This window comes from Sceloporus occidentalis, unplaced genomic scaffold, assembly GCF_023333645.1.
Source record: "Sceloporus occidentalis isolate IW3139 unplaced genomic scaffold, rSceOcc1.0.p SCAF_295, whole genome shotgun sequence".
In the NCBI taxonomy this organism is placed as follows: domain Eukaryota; kingdom Metazoa; phylum Chordata; class Lepidosauria; order Squamata; family Phrynosomatidae; genus Sceloporus; species Sceloporus occidentalis.
Genome location: NW_028317275.1, coordinates 743,869 through 765,259, shown reverse-complemented (window position 1 = coordinate 765,259; position 21,391 = coordinate 743,869). Strand labels below are relative to the sequence as shown.

Below are 21,391 nucleotides of genomic sequence, written 5' to 3'. Positions count from 1 at the left end.
ATACGACGACAGGTAAGTGACTGCCCCTCCAAACGAGGGATAGTTGAGAGCAATGCCGTGCTGAGAAGACACTAATTAATGGTGCCTACAACCTAAAAGGGTTGGGCTTACTTCCTCCAGGCTAAACAGGGCAGGATCTTTAACATGGAAATTGATGAGCTTGCACAATCGCCGTATACATTAAAACTGGGGACGGGGTTAGAGACCCATTAGGGAAATCTAAAGTCTCGGCGGTGCGTGGCTGGTGAGGCTTTATCACCATTTATGGTTATGAGATAATTCATTCTGGAGACGCTCTAATGAGTTCTGGTCTCTTACGTAATCACCACAGGGAAATAAGTCTAAGCCTAAAGGCTTTCCGGAGAGTCTGTCCATGGACACGTTATGCTGATCTGTGAAGATAATTCATCAGCTCAGCCGGACTCCTCCAGGACAGAAAGTGGTCCTAGCAGATTATAAAAGCTGTGGAATTCAGAGGCAAATGATGCTACCAAATCTTGGGGCACAATCATTCCTAAAAAAATAAGATAGATGTACCCTTGTCTCGTTACGTTTCACCTATGGGGCAGGTTTCTTTATATCATACGATATTGTATTCAACATTATGAAGTGTGTAAGATAAATGGGTGACTTTAGTGTGATTTTCAGTGTTGGCTCATTTACAGAGCTGGGCAAAGATTCCACCGGGATAATTTAAGGGTCCCCTTTACATCCTTAACCATATGGGGCAGCTGTCAGCATGCACAGCACTTTTAATTTCAGATCCAAGCAGTAGCCTACACCACCTATGTTTATTTGATCATACAAATCAACTCAACATACAATACATGAGCACTGTCATCATGACAGGTCCTTTACATTAGTGTGTGACATTTCTTATTTAACAGGTATTTTATTGTGTCTTCGAGTGATGGAGACAGCTGCAGGTTGCTGATGAGCTAAGCCCGTGAAAAGATCACACATTACTGAAGCAGACGCGGCATCTCGATGGTCTCTTTATGGAGCTTTCTGCAGGACCTTTGATTATCCATAATTTATTAAAAAGGCATCTCAGACAAGGTTTATCTGCTTAACAGCTACGGTAAGCGCTGTCAGGAAGAGCAGGCATAAACGAAACCTTGCCATTTTGATAATGAAGAAGGGTTACAGTCTACCAGCGACCGTCCTCATGGATACAGTAATGTGTTTTGCACGAGGTATGTTTATTTTAGCGCTATTAGTTCACACGATAACTACATCATTTACCTCTATGCCGTAATCCTAATGAACTAGCCAACCATGGGCATATATTCTCTCACGTTCTATTAAGTACCTCTAAATCTAGAACTCCAAGTACCAGCCGATAGGGGTCCCTTTAAATAGTTCTTGTTTGGTAGATTACTCTTTACTTCTGCGCTACCCTTGTTGAAGGGAAGAAAAATCAACCCTTCATGGAGAAAGAACAAAACCTACTCATACATGCGAGTGGGCTACACAGTGGGCTACACTTCCCTGGTCCTTCACCAGTGTCAAGGGAAGCAAAGGAACATATTTCCCAGCCTCTGTTTTGTTTACCATTTCTTACCTTGCAGTTTACGGCGATGGAATCTTGGTGACCCCAGGAAGTTATTCTTGATAGAATTCAGCCTGGTCCTCCAGGGCATTCCCCCAATGCTCGGGCTGGAGGGTGGAGTAGGTGAAGGAGTCCCCGCTGGACTTTCCTTGGGTGTATGGACAGGTGTCCCCTTGGGAGTAGGGAGGGGGCTGCCACGAGGTGACGGATGAGGGGTGACCTGTATAAGGGGCACAGATTTGGGGGCCAGGTCAGAGAGAGGAGGCCTGGTTGGGGGTCTGCAAGCAGTATTCCCTGCGGGAGAATTCGTGGCACATGGAGCGGTGCTACAAGAGTTAGTGGAAGGAAGGGGGTTGGATCGGGTAGTCTGGAGCGGTTTCTCAGATGCTCGTGGTTTGGGAGGGAAGGTATGGGTTTTGTTTGGGTGAGATAATGGGCAATCTTTTGGAACAGAGGGATTGGAGTTCAAAGTTGTATGATTAGAGTTGGGTGGTGTGGGGGGTTGGGACAGGGCAAAAAACCTCCTTATTGGCTGTGATATATTAAAAAAGAGGAAAGCAGATATACACAGTAGAGAGGAGTATACAGAGGAATAAGGTAAAGTAGCATACAATAACAGTAGATATAACCAGTGAAAGAAGGAAATACAGTAATTGAACAAAGAATAAAGACATTCATTCAGAGACGCAGGGCACAGAGAGAAAAGGGAGACACCAGATGTATGGCGAATAAGACAAGCGTAAAAAAGACGATGGAGACAGAAAAAGTCAGAGACCAAATGGATCACAAACACAGATACAGTAACAAAGCAACAGGAAAGAAAAGTAAGAAGAAAAGGAAAACACGAACGCACAGATGTGTTGGAAAAGATCCAGAATAAAAAAACATGTTTTAGCGAAGCAGCCAAAGGAGGAGAAATGACCGAGATAAGGGGGTGAGGATGCGCTCATTTAGGGGTGCATAGGATAAGGTCAAATGAGAGAACAGGAGCAGCCAGCAAAGTGGACAAAAAAGAATGGAAAAAAAAAAAGAAAAAAGACATGCATGTTAGCATTAGCACCAACAAAATCAGCAAAAAGCACAGAGCAGCTCATGAAAAGCAATCTGCCGTGTAACCTGTCAATGCTAAAACATGGGTTAAATCAGCAATCCTTCTAGATTTGTTGTTGGAGCCACTGAAAATAATGTTTCTCTACCCCCTCCCCTTGTTTCTGAGCAAATAACACTTCTGTTCCCATTCACAGAAACAATGTGGCCATCAAACAAACTTTTTCAAGCAGGGCAATAGGACAGCTCTGCGTGGCGATGATGTGCTGCAGCTTTCTATTGAGAAAACATGGCAGCTTTCTTTAAAAACGGCAAGAAATCGTTAAATGGTTCTGGTCTCCGGAGCTATAAATAGGCTATTTTAGCTCTAGGGGCTTTTTGTGCGTGGGGATTCTGTGACAAAACCATACAAGAAGCAGGAAGGATTGCTGAGTTTATGTGGGTGTAATAGGTCCCTGCGCTTTACATATTTCATATATATTTATATATATGTGCGTAATCACGGATGTGCGAGCGACATACACACACAATGACATAAAGAAACACAAACTGATGTTTCTTCTCATCGGCCAACAGCCAACGGAGCCAGTGTAGAAGAAATGTCAATATATGTACACACTTTGTTCTGTTACTAACAGGATAGGAAGAGTGGAGTGAGCACGGGATGGTTAGTGTATGCTGACAATCTGCACTCACCCTTGGGCTGCTCACTGGACTGATCGAGAGTCCTGAAGAAGCACCGCTGATAGAACGAGACCTGTAAGGGAGAGATACAAATGGGGTTAATAACCATCCTGGTATGCCAATGACCTTATTTACAGACGTTTATAATATTTTCATTCATCAATTATTCATATGACGAGAAGTTAATATTTTAAAACAACATAGGTTCTATACACTAAAGGCCAAATTACCGCCACTGAGTATTCTAGATTGATGAGCTCTGTGAGCAAGTGAGCGCTGGGTGTATTGGCAAAAAGGGATGATGAAACAGGTAGCTACGAGCACAAGTTAGTACTCCCAATTCTTCATGAGTTTGCTTCTGAATCATGACTAACCTGCAGCACTGAGAATGGAGAACATACAGGACACCCGCTGCATGCACTTGCTATGGGATGCAAGAGGTATTATAATAATGAAACATAATTATATATGTTATGTTCTTCCTTTTTCATTACTTACCTCTGACCATGCTGTGCCATCTCAATAGCTCTGCGAGCTGGTACTGGTGACCCTCCATCTGTTCCGCTAAGAACCTCCATAGACTTTCGCTCCGGCCTTCTCTTTCCATGACGAGTCAGCATAGGAGAGTCCACTCTTTTCCTCGGAGGGTCTATATATTTAGAGGAAGACACTTTATTATTAAACTCTAAATCTGAAAGATGGGCTTAACATTTTTCTTTATAAAGACTTTATTTTGCCAAAACTATATAGTGGATGGATGCACACAACTGTCGACAGGAGAGGGTGTACTGACTACTGTTTGCATAAATCAAATATACAGCTAATACAGTAAGATTTTAACATTTCAAGTGATATATGATCCATGGCATTTCAGAACAGTAATCTGCTAGGCCTTGTGCATCTTTTATTAAAAAAAATAACCAGGCTTCAGGGCCTGGCATTTGGTTCTCACCAATATCTGCCCTTGGTGGTAGATCTTCATCTTCCTGGCTGGGGTATCTTTCCTTCCGATCCAGTAATAGGAAATAAATCATCTTCTCTTGGTTTTCCCTGAATTTAAGCAGGGGAGTTAGACTTTCACAGTACATATGCAATATATATATATATATATATATATATATATATATATATATATATATATATATATATTCATTTATTCCTTTATCTCCTCTATTTGTTACACCTAACTTGTCATCATCCTGCCGACCGCCCCTCACGTAAATACATTCTACTGTCTTTGGTCTACCTTTCCTAACCCTTCCCCATGTCCACGGCACTTACTCTTCAGACAGCAGGTCCTGCAGTAACTTGTTGCGATCCCTGAAGCAGCCTAGGGAGTGCATACTGTCCAGCACATCCGGGTCCACATCCTCCAGCGATGGCAGAGACCCCATCTGCACCTTTCTTGGGACAGCTTGTTCCGGTTCTGGCTCATTCTTCCCACCGCTGCAGGACAGTAGAGATTTATCATCATGCTTCATATAAAAACATATTGCATTATATCACAAGTAAAGAACGCCAGCAGACTCTCATAGTTATGTTACAAAAGGGGAGATTGAAAATTAAAAAATAAATCTAGAGCGGTAGAGAAGAGCGCGCTGCTCCGGCAGGCTTACACAGTCTAATGTATGAACATTAGCTTAAGACTCAACTGGGATACCTTGCGCTGTTCTGGAGATCACAGGAACTATGATCTATATCAAAATTTCTTCAAACACTGTTGACTTTCCAGAGAAATTAGTTATAGGGCTGGTTAATTGGGGCTTTGCCATATGTAATGCAACCGAGTGATGCGATGGGGCCTTAGTGATAAAATAGTATGGTCCATTTATGTAGGTTATATGTACTGTGGAGCCTGGAGGCTTGAACATACAGGGCACTTATCTGATCGCAGATCTATCTACCATAATTTGTCTAAAAACTGCAAATTTAAAGCCTGCTTTGGGCCCTTATTTAACCACGTATTTCCTTTTAATAGCATCATGTTTTTTGGTTTCCATTTCCAGCCTAGTATCTATATTGGTCCAGCTCCATCATATATATGCCTTCTATTTTTTGTAGCAGAGTTTAAAGTAAAATGAATGACTAGCTCTGATTATGTTGTACTTTTTATACTTACATGTACCAGGTGTGCTTCTGTATGGCTTCTAACTGCAAGAGAGAAATAACACTATTTAGATGGCACTGTCGTGTAGAACCCTTATTACAGCTCTACATCAGCTCATTGTCTCTACAACTTCAATCCAATCCCGCATGTCCATACCTAGAAAATTTGGAACTGTTGTTTAATAATTGATTAATCCCCTTTGTCAATATGTTCCAACTTAAAGAGACTTATTTACATCCAAAGTAAGGGCTGCACAATCATTTTTTAAAAAGATTCAATAAAAAAAATCTATCCGGCCACCAACAGAGTGTATAAGAGACTGTTAGATCATCACAATTAAGTGAGGATCAGACAGCGTACTATGGATGCTGCCGCTGTCAGTGTTCTCAGCAATTGGCTCTTCTACAGGCTTGTCTTTAACGTTTATAGCTGCTGTAAGTTGTAGCATAATGAAAAGCCAGAGCCTGCTCTCCCACGCCTGTATCTCACCGTCAACCTCTTTATGGGTTCCACCTCAATCATCCCGCACAGCAGGTTCTGACAGTCGGGGGGAATGAAGTGTGGCATGTGGAAGACCCCTCGCTTCACTTTCTCTAGAAGCTGCCTCAAGTTATCATCATCAAATGGCAGAGCGCCCTGTGAAAAAAATTTATATTTATTTGGAATACATAATAAATAAGCCTTTTTAAATCCATTTTTTGTCAATATAAATGAATGAATTACATATGTAATCTGATGCAGTGAATAGTTAATAGTCACGTTTAATGAATATAATAAATAATTTTGAGTGTCAGTGTGTTCTATAACATGCAGGTTAGTCTTAGCCTTCAGCTGCAGAGGATTATGGGAGTTGAAGCTTATTGAGAGCTGGTTGCCTACAACGACTCTATATATATATAAAAATGGCCCAGACCTCTAGCTGTTGCTGTTTGTACAAAAGTAATGCGAATAATCGCTTTGCATTCTAAGGTCTTATTATAGGACATAGGAATAAGTGCTTATAGTATAGAAGCATGATCCCCGTGTCCTGTGGAGTTAGTGGCATGATGGCTGTGATGTTTTAGTGCGTTTGTGATGTTCTGGTGCTTTCTAGATCAAAGTGATCAAAGGGCACTAATCTTTTTGATGTGTTAAGGGGCGTTTTAATCATGGATATTCTTACCACAAGCAGAGCAAACAGGATGACCCCACAGCTCCAGATATCTGCTTTCCTTCCATCATATTTCTCGCCCTGCACAAGACACACACGATAATAGCTGTTGGTTTCTTGCACCCTACATAGTAGATTAGTACAAAGCAAGGGACATAAACAGGACTTACCCGGATCACCTCTGGACAGGCATAATGTGGTGACCTGCATTGGTAATAATAAAAGGTATTAGGTTGTTGCTATAGAAACTGGAAAGCCTAAACTTTCCTGTATTGCTCTTATGTGATTAAACTTTCAGAGGAAATAATAAAATGACAGATCTGCAAATGTTTATTTTAGACATTATATTAGAGAATGTCATCAAGATTTTGTCTAAGTGGAACAGCACCTTTAAACCACCAACACTGTTCTGATGAAAGTATCCAAATTATCCCTATATTCCAAAAAAAACCACATCAGCAATCTAAAAAACATTAGCATTTCTAGATCGCCGAGCCCACGCCAACCACAAACACTCTGTCTACTTTAAACCTCTTTAGAAGATCTTGTAATGCCAAATATACCCACCCGCAGCTGGTCTCCAGCAGGCTGTCTCCGACCTGCAGAGAGGCCATCCCAAAATCAGCGATGCGGATGTTATTCTTCTCATCAAGCAGGAGGTTTTCAGGCTTCAGATCCCTGTGGCTAAGGGTAAGATATGGAGGAGGAAAAAAGCCACAGAAGAAATAAGTTATGGTGACATCACTGAAAGCGTGAGAAGGCACGCAGGATGTATATCGTAATGATTTCACCATAGGGTCTGGCCACCAAAGGCTTAATTGGCAGAGAATAACCCTGGCATGTTTTTTCTCTTGGTAAACCTGGCCCTTTTTGAAAGTAGAATGGACAGGGTTTCCTGCTCCTTCAGACCCCAGTAAATCCCACTAAAATCCTATTCCACCTTCCATAAACCAACTCAAGGAAACTCAAAAGTCTGCTTGAAGCAGCAAACCTGTGTCAAGAATATTCAGACCATCTAGGAGAAGGCAGCTGCTGCAGCAGGGCAGCCTCTTCTGTGTCAGGTTAGTGCTTTATTTTTATTATTTATTTATATATTTATTATTTTATGTTGTTTTCGTTCATAAGAATTAAAGTACTCACAGACTCTGTGTATGTGAAACAAAGCCAAGTAAGTATGTAAGGTCTGTTTCTTATTAGAGACATTCTGGAAAAAGTTGAAGTTGACCAACTTACTTCTTGATTTTCATACCATAACCATATAACTTTAGCAAACACTTTTCACAATAAAGCTTACCAGATGGAATGACTGTGGCAAAAGTCCAGCGCCGAGATGATCTGCCGGAAGAATTTGCGAGCTTCCTTAGGGGTAAGGCGCCCTTTCTTTACCAGGTAGTCAAAGAGTTCTCCCCCAGACACATGCTCCAAAACAAGGTACCTGCGCAATCACAAGGGTTTGGGAATGAGAAGAAAGTATGGCTTATCATGGGAACGGAAGGAAGGAACGAGGCAGGGAAGTTACATGGAGTCAAACTGCTAAGGTGAGCTGACAACCAGACAGGGAGAGGGCAATATAATCGAACCTATATGTACCGTACATATCACAGATGTGGTACAAAGTCTCGCAAATTGTCATATCGGTACATCAAAATGGGAACTAGAGGTGTTTGCAATAAAAACAAAAATTTTAATGAAAACTGTGAAAAAGCCCTTGAAAATCCTTGTATTCTACTCTGTGTGTTTTTTTTTTTTAGAAGGATTAGAAAGCACATAAGTCTGCTCTACAGAACCGACGCTGCTCCTAAGCCGGGCCCTGGAATTCGTGTATACTCACAGGTATTTCTTATTCTCATAGACATCATGTAATTTTAAGACGTGCGGATGTTCAATTAACTTGAGGATAGCGATCTCACGCTCCACCTGTCAACAAGCATATGGTTACAAGATATATTTATTTCGCATAACATACACAAACATACAATGCTACACAATAACATACTGGCACTGTGGTTATGCCCATCCTTGGCTACCATGCTTTTCAGGATCATCTGGACTGCGTTTTCAGAATTTTAAGGGTAAATGTAGTACGTAAACATCTTTTAGCCACAGAATATTCTATGTCGCTATGATGTCATGAAATTATTTGTGTTTAATTTACCATCCTGTAATCCTGTTGTGTTAACACACATAGAGAACCGGAGTTGAAAAAGCATATATATTGGCATAGTATATTGAATGACAAATAAATCAAGCTATTTTTGGTGTACATTTAATAGATCTGTGTTTTTTTTTCTTAATTATTAACGAATCTTACATATCCTCCTTGAAATGAGTAAGATTACCAGAACATAATCTTTAACAACTCTTTTCTATATTATCCAATTATACTAATACCCAGTGCTTTTCAAGAAGAATTATCAAACAAAAAAAAGATAATTCGCCTTTAAGCTTCTGACTGCTAGACAGATGTTAAGTGAAGCAAATGTCATCACTTTTGGTTCCACATTCATCCACTAGGAGCGTGAATCAATGGTGTCTCATTCACATGCAATGTCTGTGCTACTTACATATGAGAGATGGTCCGGCATTCGCAGGATTAATCAGAGATGGCCCATTCCACCCATGCCAGAATCCATAAGATACCACAAAGTATAAAAGAACCTATAGGATATTGTCAATGGTTTAATTGGGGTAGTTACACGATAACTATTTACTCCTAAAGGTGATGAGCCTCTCCTGACATACAGAGGAAAGCTGTAATAAGAAGCCACAACTACACTTCATCAGGGATATAAAAACGATTTATTCTGGTAAATCAAGTCAAGTAGACGGTTCCCTTGTAGCCATCGCAATCCCTTGTTACATCTCAGGAACATGGCCTGTAATGTCAATTCATGAATTGGCATTTGGTGTGCAATATACTGTGTTTTTTTGTTTGTTTTGTTTTTATTGTGGGCTTTGATCAGGAAACCTCTGGTTTGTAACACCAGGCCTATGCCATAAAATTTACTTAAGATAAGGATCACCAGAGCCAAATGTGGGGGGGTCGTAAAGTATATTGGGACATGTCCTCTGAATAACCAGAGCATAACCACATACAATGAAATATCGAGAACATGTATATGTATTGTGAGAGGGTCCAATATGAATGTATATTTAGATTGCCCAGGTTGTATCCTTTTGTTGGGTACCAAACATGCCCAGCTGGTGTATTTCTGCCCTGAGAGATGAGAATGGCTTAACGTGTGTTAATCTTGTTGTTCAATTTTAATGTTTTTATTAGTTTTTAGTTCCCACTAGCGCTATAGAATCTAATGGTGCTCTTTAAATAATATGTAATAATATAATGTTCAGGTCTGGACTGGCCGATCTGCCGCCCCAGTACATGGCTGGAAAGTCTGGTCAAGCACTACAGAAGAACGTAACGTGTGGCTGATCATATCCAGCCATCGGCCCCACTTACATCATCAGGCTGCTGCTGCCCTTAAAACGCCAAGGCATCCCATCATCGCCAGTCCCTTGGGGAAAATGGCTGTTCGTGCATCAGATTTGGTCCTTCTGAGTGCTGCCAAGTGTATCTAGCAGGAGGCTGCGTACGCCATTTATCCTCCCCCTTGGCTTGAAGTGCCAGGGTCGAATTTCATACTCTTTGACACCACCATTGACTTTGACACCAATCCAGAGTGCCATTGACTATCATCACTCCTAACTAGCCCCTGTATGCTCAACACTGCTTGAAAACACTGCTGCAGTTGCTATGGTAATAAGACCTCTCAAACTTTGCACCGGAATTGTATGCATGCCCTCCATGCTTTTGTGCATACCTACAGTATGCATGGATGGATGTCAGTATAGAACTTATTAGGATACCAAGATAATCACAGAGTAAGATGTAGTCTCGCATAAGCTTTCAAGACCATAGAAGATCCCTAAAAATGGTTCACGCGTGTATGATGTCAGCTCCAAGGACCTTCCTGAATACCTGTGCTTTTAACACAGACGTTAATAATAATTAGGTCAGTTTGAGTCTACGACGAACTGGTTTCTTAACACATTAAGCGTGTTTCAGTCATTAGGTCACATTGTGTAAGTCTATAGAGAATCCCATGCCACATTCCTACGCAGCCTACTGTAACAAGACGAGTCTCAGACACCCCAGCCTGATTAGCATCATTATCAGTCTGGCCTCGGGAGGGGATCGTACAGAAGGGGGGATGATTACTTCCTAATCTTTAATTATCCACTTTCTAATGTACAGACACATCAAAGAAAAGGGGCTGGAGGGTGGGGGAGGGAGATGTAGACAGCATTGAGGATAGAAATAGAGAGAACTAAAAGGAGAGCTATTGGTAAGAGAAGAGGGGGAGGAAAGCTACCGAGAAAAAGAAAGACAGAGAGGGAGAAGACGAGAAGCAAATTTGGAAGAAGCAGGGGAGAAGAGACAACCAGAACGTAATACAATGGAGAATGAACGCATACGGGGAGACGGACACGGTGTCAAGACAAAGGGCGAGATTACTTTTGTATTTAGATGGCAAATGGTGAGGTGATTGGAAAGTGGAATTTTCATAGATTTTATCCACTTACCCCATCCCTGCAATTGGCCTCCTTACACACATTGTCCCAATGATGTGTGCCAGTGGAGTATAGAAATTTGTATTAATCCACTGATTTCCTGTTACCAAGGAAACAAGTCAAGGGTCTGTCTGGTCAGAGCTCATAAATAGGAACGTTTACATGTATTTGTGGATACACGCAGTAACTATTTCAGTGCCAGAGGTTGAAAGTTCCACAAGGAAGGGACTTTATAAATGTGCCGGTGATGCCATTCTGGGCTAGTGTAAATGGTGTGTTTTACGGTCCGCACAGCAGCTCGAGGCGTGCGTGTCCTAGTCTATCATTCTGTCGTCCTCTTTTTGTCAGGCTGCCAAAGCTAGCTGCAGGGATACAAGAGGTGAACCAGGGCTAAGTGCTCCTGTCACACATGCAGACTCTTTGGTGTGTTCTGTAGACTGTTTTACAGACTCTATGACAGGCGTCTGCATGTCAGCACATCTTACCCGTCTATCTTTGTGGGGTCACCATCATAAATCCTGTAATGCAATCCACTGTAAGTGGATATTTCAATGCCCAATACTTGTGATGGCAAGTGATGCCTACAACAATGTATCAATCCCTCTATTCTAGTTCCATCTTACTCATTTCAACTTCTCTTCTACCCCCTAGAACAGGGGTATTACAGGTTTATTCTGCAGTGAACTTCATTAGAAATGTATGTGTGAATGGCGAGCATACACAGACACACACACATACTAACATACCCAGACACACACACACACCCCACTCACAAAAATACACACACACATACACATACTAATATACCCAGACACACACTAACATACCCCCACTCACAAAAATACACACACACACACACTAACATACCCATACACACACTAACATACCCCCTACTCACAAAAATACCCACACACATACACATACTAACATACCCAGACACACACTAACACCCCCCCACTCACAAAAATACCCACACACACACTAACATACCCATACACACACTAACATACCCCCTACTCACAAAAATACACACACATACTAACATACCCAGACACACACTAAACTACCCCCACACACTCAAAAACAAGTCACATTTTCACACACAAAAATACGCCCCATACACTCAAAAACATACCCAAACACACACACACACTAACATACCCAGACATAGACACACCTTTACACACTGAAATGCCAACATTCACAACCATACTCATAAATATAGCCAAAGACACATGGTCACACACTGACATATCAAGACACACAGATATGCACTAACATACACAGACACATACACTAACATCATACTCACGGAGGATGCCTCCGTCTATCTCGACCACCAATGGTTGGAGCTACAGTTACCACTGCAGCCACATGCCCTGCCCAAGACACTCCTGCCCAAGAAGTCATCCCAGCGTCAGTCTCCTCTCTCCTCCATTAAAGCCTTGCTCCTTAATTTTTGTAAAATTTCCCCAATTCAGCTTTCTCTGCCCCAGTGAATTGAGTATTTCTCTACCTCCTACATTACCTGTAAACCATCATTTTAGCTTATTTTTCTCTTTCCTCCTGCCTGTATATCTGAGATCCATATATACGCCTGCACCTCAACTCCTCTAGTTCCTTTATCATTGTTTTCTCTATCTGAGCTTATTCCACTTATTAGCTTTACAGTATAGAGAGGGCATTAATCATGGGCAGGCATATGGCTATCCTTAATTTGAGAGCAGACCGAGGACCAAAAAAGGTTTACAGCAGACTAGATTGGCCAAATTGTTCCTACCTGTCATCAAATTCTGTGTTCATATTCCCCATACCTTTCAGCTTTTTTTATTTATTTCTTCTTTCTCCACTTAATTCGTTTGCCTGATGAAGACCGCAAGGATGGAATTTTTTTTGTCTCACCTTTTTAATTCATTCTCATATTTTATTAAAAAATAATGAAATCTCCTCATCAAAATAACATCATCCATGAAGTTGCTCTGTTCTCTCTATATCTAAGACTATCATAACCTTCTAGATTCGGTGGAGTCCTGTTAGTAGTAAGTAGGCCAGTTTCTATTCATTATTTTTGGGGAGAATGGCTCAGGGCTTCAAAAACATAGATACATTTCTGATCAATGCTTAGTTCCCAGGAAGACGTCACATCAGTCGCTAAAACACCCAAGACCCTGTTCGATATGCGATTATTCATCTTCGCGTGGACTGTGTCATGAGCTGCACACAGTTTAAATACAACACTTTGAAGGTACTTTGAAAAAATAGGGATCTTGCTAAGTGTTACAGGGCTTTACTATCACTTTAAATACAGAGTTACATTGAGAATATTCCATTTCTATTTTAGATTTACCATCCATTCTGTGCAGAATGTAGAAATTTCACTATTTTTTCTTTATAGATTTGGGGCAGATCCCAGCTAAACCTGGCAGTCAATTCTGGAAGGAACCAGGGGGAAAAAAAAATTATATAAAAAAAAACCCTCTGTGTTTGGCCGAATCCCACTCCGTAAAATAGTCACATCTCTGAGCAGTTTCATGGGCAAAAAGAGTAAAATATCAATGGTTTTGTAAAAAAAGTCTACATAAAGAAAAACAAATACATCCACCATCTGACATGGCCTAGGAAAGACTTCTTTTAAGGGGCAAGGTTTTAGTTTCGAGGCTTCTTAGTTATGTAAAGTTATAGCTATTTGTGTAATTAAGGCGTTTAGATGCATAATTATGTTTTCTCTACACATATAATCTATTTGATTTATAATCTATTTGATTTATAAAACCATTTACTCTCGTTTCTATATTCATTGCTGTGCCTTTATTACAGAGACTCCGAGCTCCTAGAAAAGAAGGACATCAGAGGAGGAAGGAATGGTGATGAAGGAACGTTGTGGCACACGGAGCGACTGTTCTTCCCAAGTAAACCTGGCTTTATCGTTATGTGGTCACAAAGAGAAGTGCTAACTGGAAATATTCCTGATTCCCCAAAAATAAAATCCACGCAGGGGGAGACACACTTCCCCCTTTGCCACCATCTCCTACTCGAGCTGTTGTCAAACTGCAGCCAACTCAGCCAACCTCTGGCTGGTTACAAACTGGCAAAAGACCATGGGACATGAAGTTTAATGGCAGCTGGAAAGCTACTCCACAAATTAATTGGTACAATACGACACATACAAATATAAATACTAAATTAATGGAGACGCGTACTAAACGCACTGCTTTCTCAAGGTACCCTATCCAGCTCACAGTATTGAAATAAGTAAAGTCTGGAACATCCATCACAAATGTGACTGCTCTATTATACAAGACAATGGGAGACAATGGTCTAAGCATCTCATTAACACCCATCCAGAGGGGAAAAAAATCAGAGCCACTGAGAAATTTAAATGTCCCTCCTAGTGGTACAGAAGACCAGATGGCGTCCATAAATACCTGCCTCTAACTGCTATTGGTGTTGTCGAAAAGAAAACCTCTGGTGCTCTGTCATATTTATTGGCAATGGCCCCTGATCATTGCATATTCGTGTACATGACTTGACCTTATAGAGTATATGAATGTGGGAAATGTCTTGTGAACCTTTCTTTCCTTTTATCATCCCCCAAAATACGAAGAGTTGCAGACCCTACAATTACGGGACATTCAGCTATAGATATTGTAGCTATATACATGAATAACTTGAACTACCACTAACATGGGAGGCTCTGTTTGTCTTTGGCATGATGGAGTCGAGATGTAGGTCTGATGAAATACCCACTTTCTTTTAAATTAGCTGTGTTTGCTAAATTAGCGAAGCTCTTTGAGTCATATATGGCCATGAAATCTTCGACAATGAAGACACACACACACACAAAAAAAAAAGATAGGTATGCATTGGGAAAAATAAGCATTTTTTAATCAGTAGGAGCAAAGGCATGTCTCTTATGAGTTAACAGCATGATACTGTATGTTTAATGTAGCAACACCTGCCTCTTTTCAGCTTTTCACACCGATTGGTACCATCTGCTCTCCACCCCACTAACATGTATGGAACATCTGCTGCCTCCCCCATCTTCTGCACATGCAAAGCCAGCCTGTCACCTTCACCTCTCCCCTGTCAGAAGAAAGCCTCGCAAATACGTTATACAGAAAATATAGATTTTTTTTTTGCTGCCAGTGAGGGCAAACAACAGGCACCAAAGTCAGAGCCTTCTCTGCCATAGAATAGGCTTATTCAATAGGATGCTCATTGTGTATGTAAAGGACAATAGGTACCTACATATGGATAAGGACACAGATTTCCTCCTTAAACAAATACTGACGGGTTAAACAAGAGAAACTGAGGCCAGTGTCCAATTTATTTTGCTTTTCCATCCATCAATATATGCCCTATAAATATATATAAAATATATATATATATATAAAATATATATATATTTTTTTTACACCTTTCTATTTTATATATATATATATATATATATATATTTTTTTTTAAATTAATTTACTTTATTTAAAGATAATTTTAATACTAGTTTTAACCCTAGTCACCATGGACACAAACATCTTTCAGTTTTCCCTTTCTGCCGAAGGTATTGCTTCAATCCTTTGAGCTCCATAATTTCCCACCAACAGTTTGCAGCCCTCTGACATGCAAAGGGTTAAGAAATCATATAAGAATCATATTTCATACAGAAACGGGAAGAATGACACGGCCCGTCTTTGCTGGACCATTACCTTCATTAACACGGACTCGCTGAGCTTTTCTCTGTTGACGATTTTGATGGCAACCTTTTGACACGTGACGCAATGAACACCAAGTTTCACCAGACCTGTCGGGGAAGAAAAGAAATAAATTAATATGTGACAGAATTCTGGGCAAAATTTGCCATTCTGCAGAATGCTGCCAGGCGGCGGGTCACAGATCAGCCGATAACACTCGCCGATGTCTGCTTCCTATTTGGCTCGTGGCGGGACCGCCACGTGCTCGCAAGCGCTTGCACCTCTAATATACACCTACCACGCTTTCCCAGGTTTACTAAGCGGCGGTACTAGTCTGCGCTGAAGTGTGTGACGCCAGACTATAGCTGTGCTCGCGATGTGTCTGCCGTAAGGACTTTTGACGCCATTTGTGACGTTAATTTTACGCATTTACATCCGTGTGATGCAATCCGTGCTCCAATGTCCAAGCAGCTTCACAAATATCAGTACTCGTGCGGAACATAAAATAAATGAAAGAGTTACTATTTACAAGTTTTCTTGCCCATTAAATGTACACATACTCTATATTCCTTACAAGTTTAGGGCAATAACTAAAAGATATAAAAGTTCTCCTTTTGGTGGGAGTTCCCCTTTCACTTCTGGCCGCCATTATACAATAAATTATTATAATGCTATATTGTACATCACAAGCGAATGTCATCACTTTATCGGAAAAGGATAATCAATGATCTATATATATATATATATATATATATATATATACGTACGTACCTGTGTATATGTGTATACTGTATATATATACAGCATATATGTATCTATATATATATATATATATACACACACATACATACACACACCCACCTTTATAATAACTCATAAAAGAGTAGCGCTAATTAGCAAGAAGTCTGGTAATGAAGACTCAGGGGATGGTGTGGGTTGTGGGCTGGAGGGGGTGGCGGAAGCTGATTGGGGTGGGTGGACGGGGGTCCCATCTCGCTGCGTCTCACGCTCTTTGAAGTTAGTCACAGGAGGCAGGACACAAAAAATAAACCGCTTCTGGGAACGGACGATGTTTTAAAAAGTGGGGCACAGAAAATGAAGCAAAAGGAGAGAGAAAAAGAGGGAATTCGAGATAATGACGGGGATGCAGAGAAAAAGTTGGGAGTGAAAAACAATTTGAAAATATTAATAAAAATAACAAGATGCGAGGGTGCAATAAAGTGTTGGGGATATCATGTTGTATAATAAAGCGCACAAACTCCATGGTGTATCTTCCAAGCGGGCGAGGGGTGCTGGAATCCCAAGCTGATGGCCAGCATCAGGACTATCACAGTCTTAGATATATCCATATTTGCAGAAGTCTGTTTTATTGTCTGCTTTCCATGTAGCTCTTGAAAGGAACCGGGTTGGCCGCCCGGCGTGACCCTGCCGGAATTCAGTACTGAGACCGGCATCACGCTGGGGAGCTGCCTTTCTCGCCCTCTGGAAAAAGGAGTCTTGTGCGGCAAAATGGTCATGTCTCCACTTAATTGTTTGCACATAGGTTATTATTATATACATATTATAAGTTGCACGGCAATGGATTTCATTTCTGCTCTCATTTAGAAGATATAGAAAAGTCAGGTACGGGGGATTGTTATCTGCTGACTTGGTAATATACCCTACAACTGTCCTACTTGTCACTACTTACACAGCGTTAGAAGTAGCAGCACGCGCTCGAAAGAGAGCAACTGAGGTGACAATCGTACAACGCGGGAACCAAAGACGAGCCAGGCCTCCTACTGAGTGGAAAAGCGAAAGACAAAACACTGCCTACCTGCCCATCATGTTACAAGAACATAACCTCGCAGCCAGACACGGCACGTGGAATCCCATTATAATCTTCAGAACGCACCGCTCCTATCTGAGCAGCACCAAATGGCAATCCCTGATTGAAATAAAGATGTCGCCGATGATCAAATTAGCCCCTCATTTACCCTCTAACAGAACAAATGAATAATGGAAGCTTTACTGTATTGTAATAATTAGTACTTAACTGGTAACCCTTTCTGTGCCGGGGGGGGTCACATGGATCTGGCTTAGAAAGAGTGCATTTACTCTTATGCCAGCTTTAGTGTATCTGCGGCTTAAAATCATTTACTAATAAATGTAACCTTTTAAGTCCCTGTACATTTTACTAATAAAAGACATGTTGCCATAAAACGCTTGTAACATTTTATATTGAGTGATAATTAATAACCCTTCATAATATAAATGCCCCCATTTTCTCGAGGAGAATACGTTTACTCGAGAGCAGGGTAAGGAACAAACATGATGAAGGGTAACACAGGCTGCAGAACAGGGGCATAACTAGATTAACAGGGCCTCAGTGCAAAAACTGCCTGGGCCCCCTTAACAGTAAACATGTCCCGCAGTGCCAGCTTTGTCCCAAAACAGCTAGTCATTGTCAAGTATTTCCCCAAACAGCTTCTCTGTGTCATTTTACCCCCCCCATACAGCTTCTGTGTCACTGTACCCCCAAACAGCTTCTCTGCGATATATCTTTATCCCACCTTGTCTGATCCATCTTTGTCTCCAGCTTGACTGTGCCATCTTAGCCCACAAACAGCTTCTCTGTGCCATCTTAGCCCACAAACAGCCTGTCTATGCCATCTTTGTCCCCAGCTTGTCTGTGCCATTTTAGCTCCCAAAAAGAGTGTCTGCAAGTGTCATGCAAGTGATGAAGGGTTAACAAAGTGTAGGGGGAACCAGGCTACCAAGCCAATGCGACAGCAGCCATCAAAGCCAGTATGATTAAGGCACAGGTCTGTATTGCATTTACTATAACATATTTAACAGGGCTCATAGCATCCCCAGGACAAGAGCCCTCTCACAGTATACGTTATCTCACGGGGTGATTGCCAAAGGAACATCAACCCCCCCAAATAAGAATGGAGAACAGGTTACACTCAAGGTCTCAAGGGATTTTGATGTTACCTTAAACGGGCATGGGATAGGCATATGGCTCCTGAATCTAAGGTGAGACCAAGGACTTTTTAAGGCTTAAAACAGACAGACTTGATGGGCCTTATCTGTTTTCTATGTTTCTATTAACTGCTGAGATAAGGTGGGGTTATAACAATTAGTAATTGAGCGTGGATCCTGCCTTGCACATCCATAAATACAACAGACAATCAGCAATGTTACTGATGGCTTTAGTATTAGTGTGCAAATGGTTCTTGGGCACTTTGTGAAACACTAATGCAGCTCTCCTGCGCTAACAGATAAGGGAACCGTGTAACTAAATGGAGATGTGCTGCTTCCTTAGGAAACTGAACCAGCTCCATTGTCTTGATAGAATCCACCAGAGAGAACGCTGTATGTGTTGCTGAGGATTTGCCTTATCGTGTGTTTCAGCACCCTGGACAGGGTTACCGAATAATCCTCTGCAACACACCCTACACTCTCTCATAAGCGCTCTACTCCTGCATTGTCAGCTTACCCCACCCCACCACCTACCAGCATTCCTCCTTCCTCTTCTACAGCTTCTCATTGGAGCCCTCCCTCCACGGTTTGGTCTCTCTCCCCATGCAAGCCCCTTAAGGTTCCTGCTGACTCAGTTCTAGCTCTGAGCGCTGGTAGTTATGATAGAAACAGTGATTAGTCCTGGACAATTTAACATAAGAAGCTGAGTGAAATGCTTGCAGAATCAGAATACTAAAGGTGATATTTAAGAAAAAGGACTGCAAGCTCTTGGGATCAGTTATCTGCAAACAGTTTCCATAGCCTGCCGCTTTCTCCGCTGTACTTATTCAATTTGCAATAAGGTAAAAGTGCTTGGATACAAAACACGTTATCAATCATTCTGAATCCTGGTTAGCATGCCATACAGCGGACCATATGTAGGATTTACAAATAATCACATATGGTGCATTTGATCAAGCAGCTTGTATAACAGCAAATTGCTTGCTAGGTTACAATCCATCTTTCCCCCAACTTCATCATCACCCAGTTATTTGACAAGTTAAAAATATCTTTTCCCTCTTCTCCCTTCTGTCCCTTATCTCAAATTAACATATCACTGGTTTTATTGTCGTTTAATGGAATATTATCTGTTTTAGATTCTGATCCTACACTCTGATCCTAGGCCTCGAAATAACATTATCCTTGCTTACAAGTCCAGATGATTCAGGCAAGGTCTGGTACCTCACCGTCCAGGAGGCAAGCCTCATCCGCCGGTGCTGTAATATATTGTCTAAAACCTATTTGGTAGACATCATGATAATTTCTATCCAGTCCAACTCAACACAGATCCACATAAGAAGAGCACTGGGCGGATCCAGTAAGCGTGTAAATGCTGCCTGATGTTCTTGTTACTCCAGACGCCCTAGAAAGGGACGTATTTAACTTGGCTGCTCTTGGCCTGACCCAGCGTGATAGGATGTCATTTCCTGAAACGTTGTCTCAGGCGCGTGGCGCTGGCTACTTCATACTGTGGTGTGCATCGTGTGAATGGTCCAGTTGGAGGATCAGAGATCTGCCTTGTAACCGGGCCACTGAGCAGCGCATCTGAGTAATGAGTCCGTGGGCAAAGTCACTCTCCGGACCTTTCACCAGCCTTGACTACTTCATTTCACATTGTGCAAATGGAGAGCATGATGGGATTTCAGTACCGGTCTACCCGGAATATAATGAGGCTGTATGAATCAATAATAATATCACAGTTGAAATCCCTGCTTAAATACAGGTTCTGAATAGTCTTACTTCGTGACAAGTTATGATATTCACAGGGACAGTAATTAGAACCATTTTGTTGCTGTCAGCAGTGAGCCATTACCTTTGTGACGGGCTATTAAAGGGTTAATGTTTGAAAACACTCATGATCAGCTAAATCAGAAAATTCCCACGTACTACCAGTTATTGCATACGGTTCTGTATGTGAATACTGTAAAGGAAGGCAGTGGGTTTAAATACGATGAAGAAATATGGTGATTGATCCAAAAAGTGTGGCCCTCAGTAGACTGGTGGACACTGAAGTCCCAACAGTCAATGCAGGTCAAGAGCTTTCCGTAATATTACGGCAGTGTTCACGATAGTGTCCTGTAGTAATGTAGGCATCACACCAAGTGCTGGAGCTCCATGAAAGACACGCTAATGGGCCTACTGTTCATGTTCCTATTCTGGTTGGATCTAAACGCTGTGTCTCAGAATAATATTTTTTTGCACCATAGAGATCCAGAGAGGATTCCAGACACAAGTCATTAGGAAACTATGTCAACTGGGGTCAGCTTCAAAGAGCCCATTTGTGCACCAACATGGCTGGGGGTACTCTGAGACCTGGCTAAGTCAGCAAGATTTCTTTAGGTTTGTCAGCAAGATCTCTGCTTGCTCACTGAATTACGCATGGCCAGCTTAGCCCTTCATGTGCATAATAAATAGCGAAATGAGAGGGGTAAAACTACAACTCCCCAACAAACTAGTGACAGTGCGCTCCTTAGTGAATACACCACAGTAGGTTTGTCGGCCCTGCATACAAATATTTTAATCTGAGTACATTATGCAGGACTAATGAAGCTGTTATTGCAGAAGCCGTGAAAGTCATGGAGTAGTGA

At 41.5% G+C, this 21,391-nt stretch overlaps 1 protein-coding gene across 1 annotated transcript in view; it reads right to left on the bottom strand.

Moving 5' to 3' along the window:
- LOC149275204 (serine/threonine-protein kinase BRSK2-like) overlaps window positions 1-21,391 on the bottom strand; it is a 42,646-nt gene that overhangs the window by 8,146 nt on the left and 13,109 nt on the right. The window contains exons 2-14 of the mRNA XM_089504904.1: window positions 15,816-15,910; window positions 8,372-8,457; window positions 7,835-7,975; window positions 7,108-7,224; window positions 6,711-6,744; window positions 6,553-6,621; window positions 5,880-6,026; window positions 5,403-5,434; window positions 4,565-4,729; window positions 4,236-4,333; window positions 3,782-3,932; window positions 3,296-3,356; window positions 1,565-1,772 (exon numbers count right to left, since the gene is read on the bottom strand). Coding sequence (XP_089361030.1) covers window positions 1,565-1,772; window positions 3,296-3,356; window positions 3,782-3,932; window positions 4,236-4,333; window positions 4,565-4,729; window positions 5,403-5,434; window positions 5,880-6,026; window positions 6,553-6,621; window positions 6,711-6,744; window positions 7,108-7,224; window positions 7,835-7,975; window positions 8,372-8,457; window positions 15,816-15,910 — 1,404 coding nt within the window. The remainder of the gene's footprint in view (window positions 1-1,564; window positions 1,773-3,295; window positions 3,357-3,781; window positions 3,933-4,235; window positions 4,334-4,564; window positions 4,730-5,402; window positions 5,435-5,879; window positions 6,027-6,552; window positions 6,622-6,710; window positions 6,745-7,107; window positions 7,225-7,834; window positions 7,976-8,371; window positions 8,458-15,815; window positions 15,911-21,391) is intronic.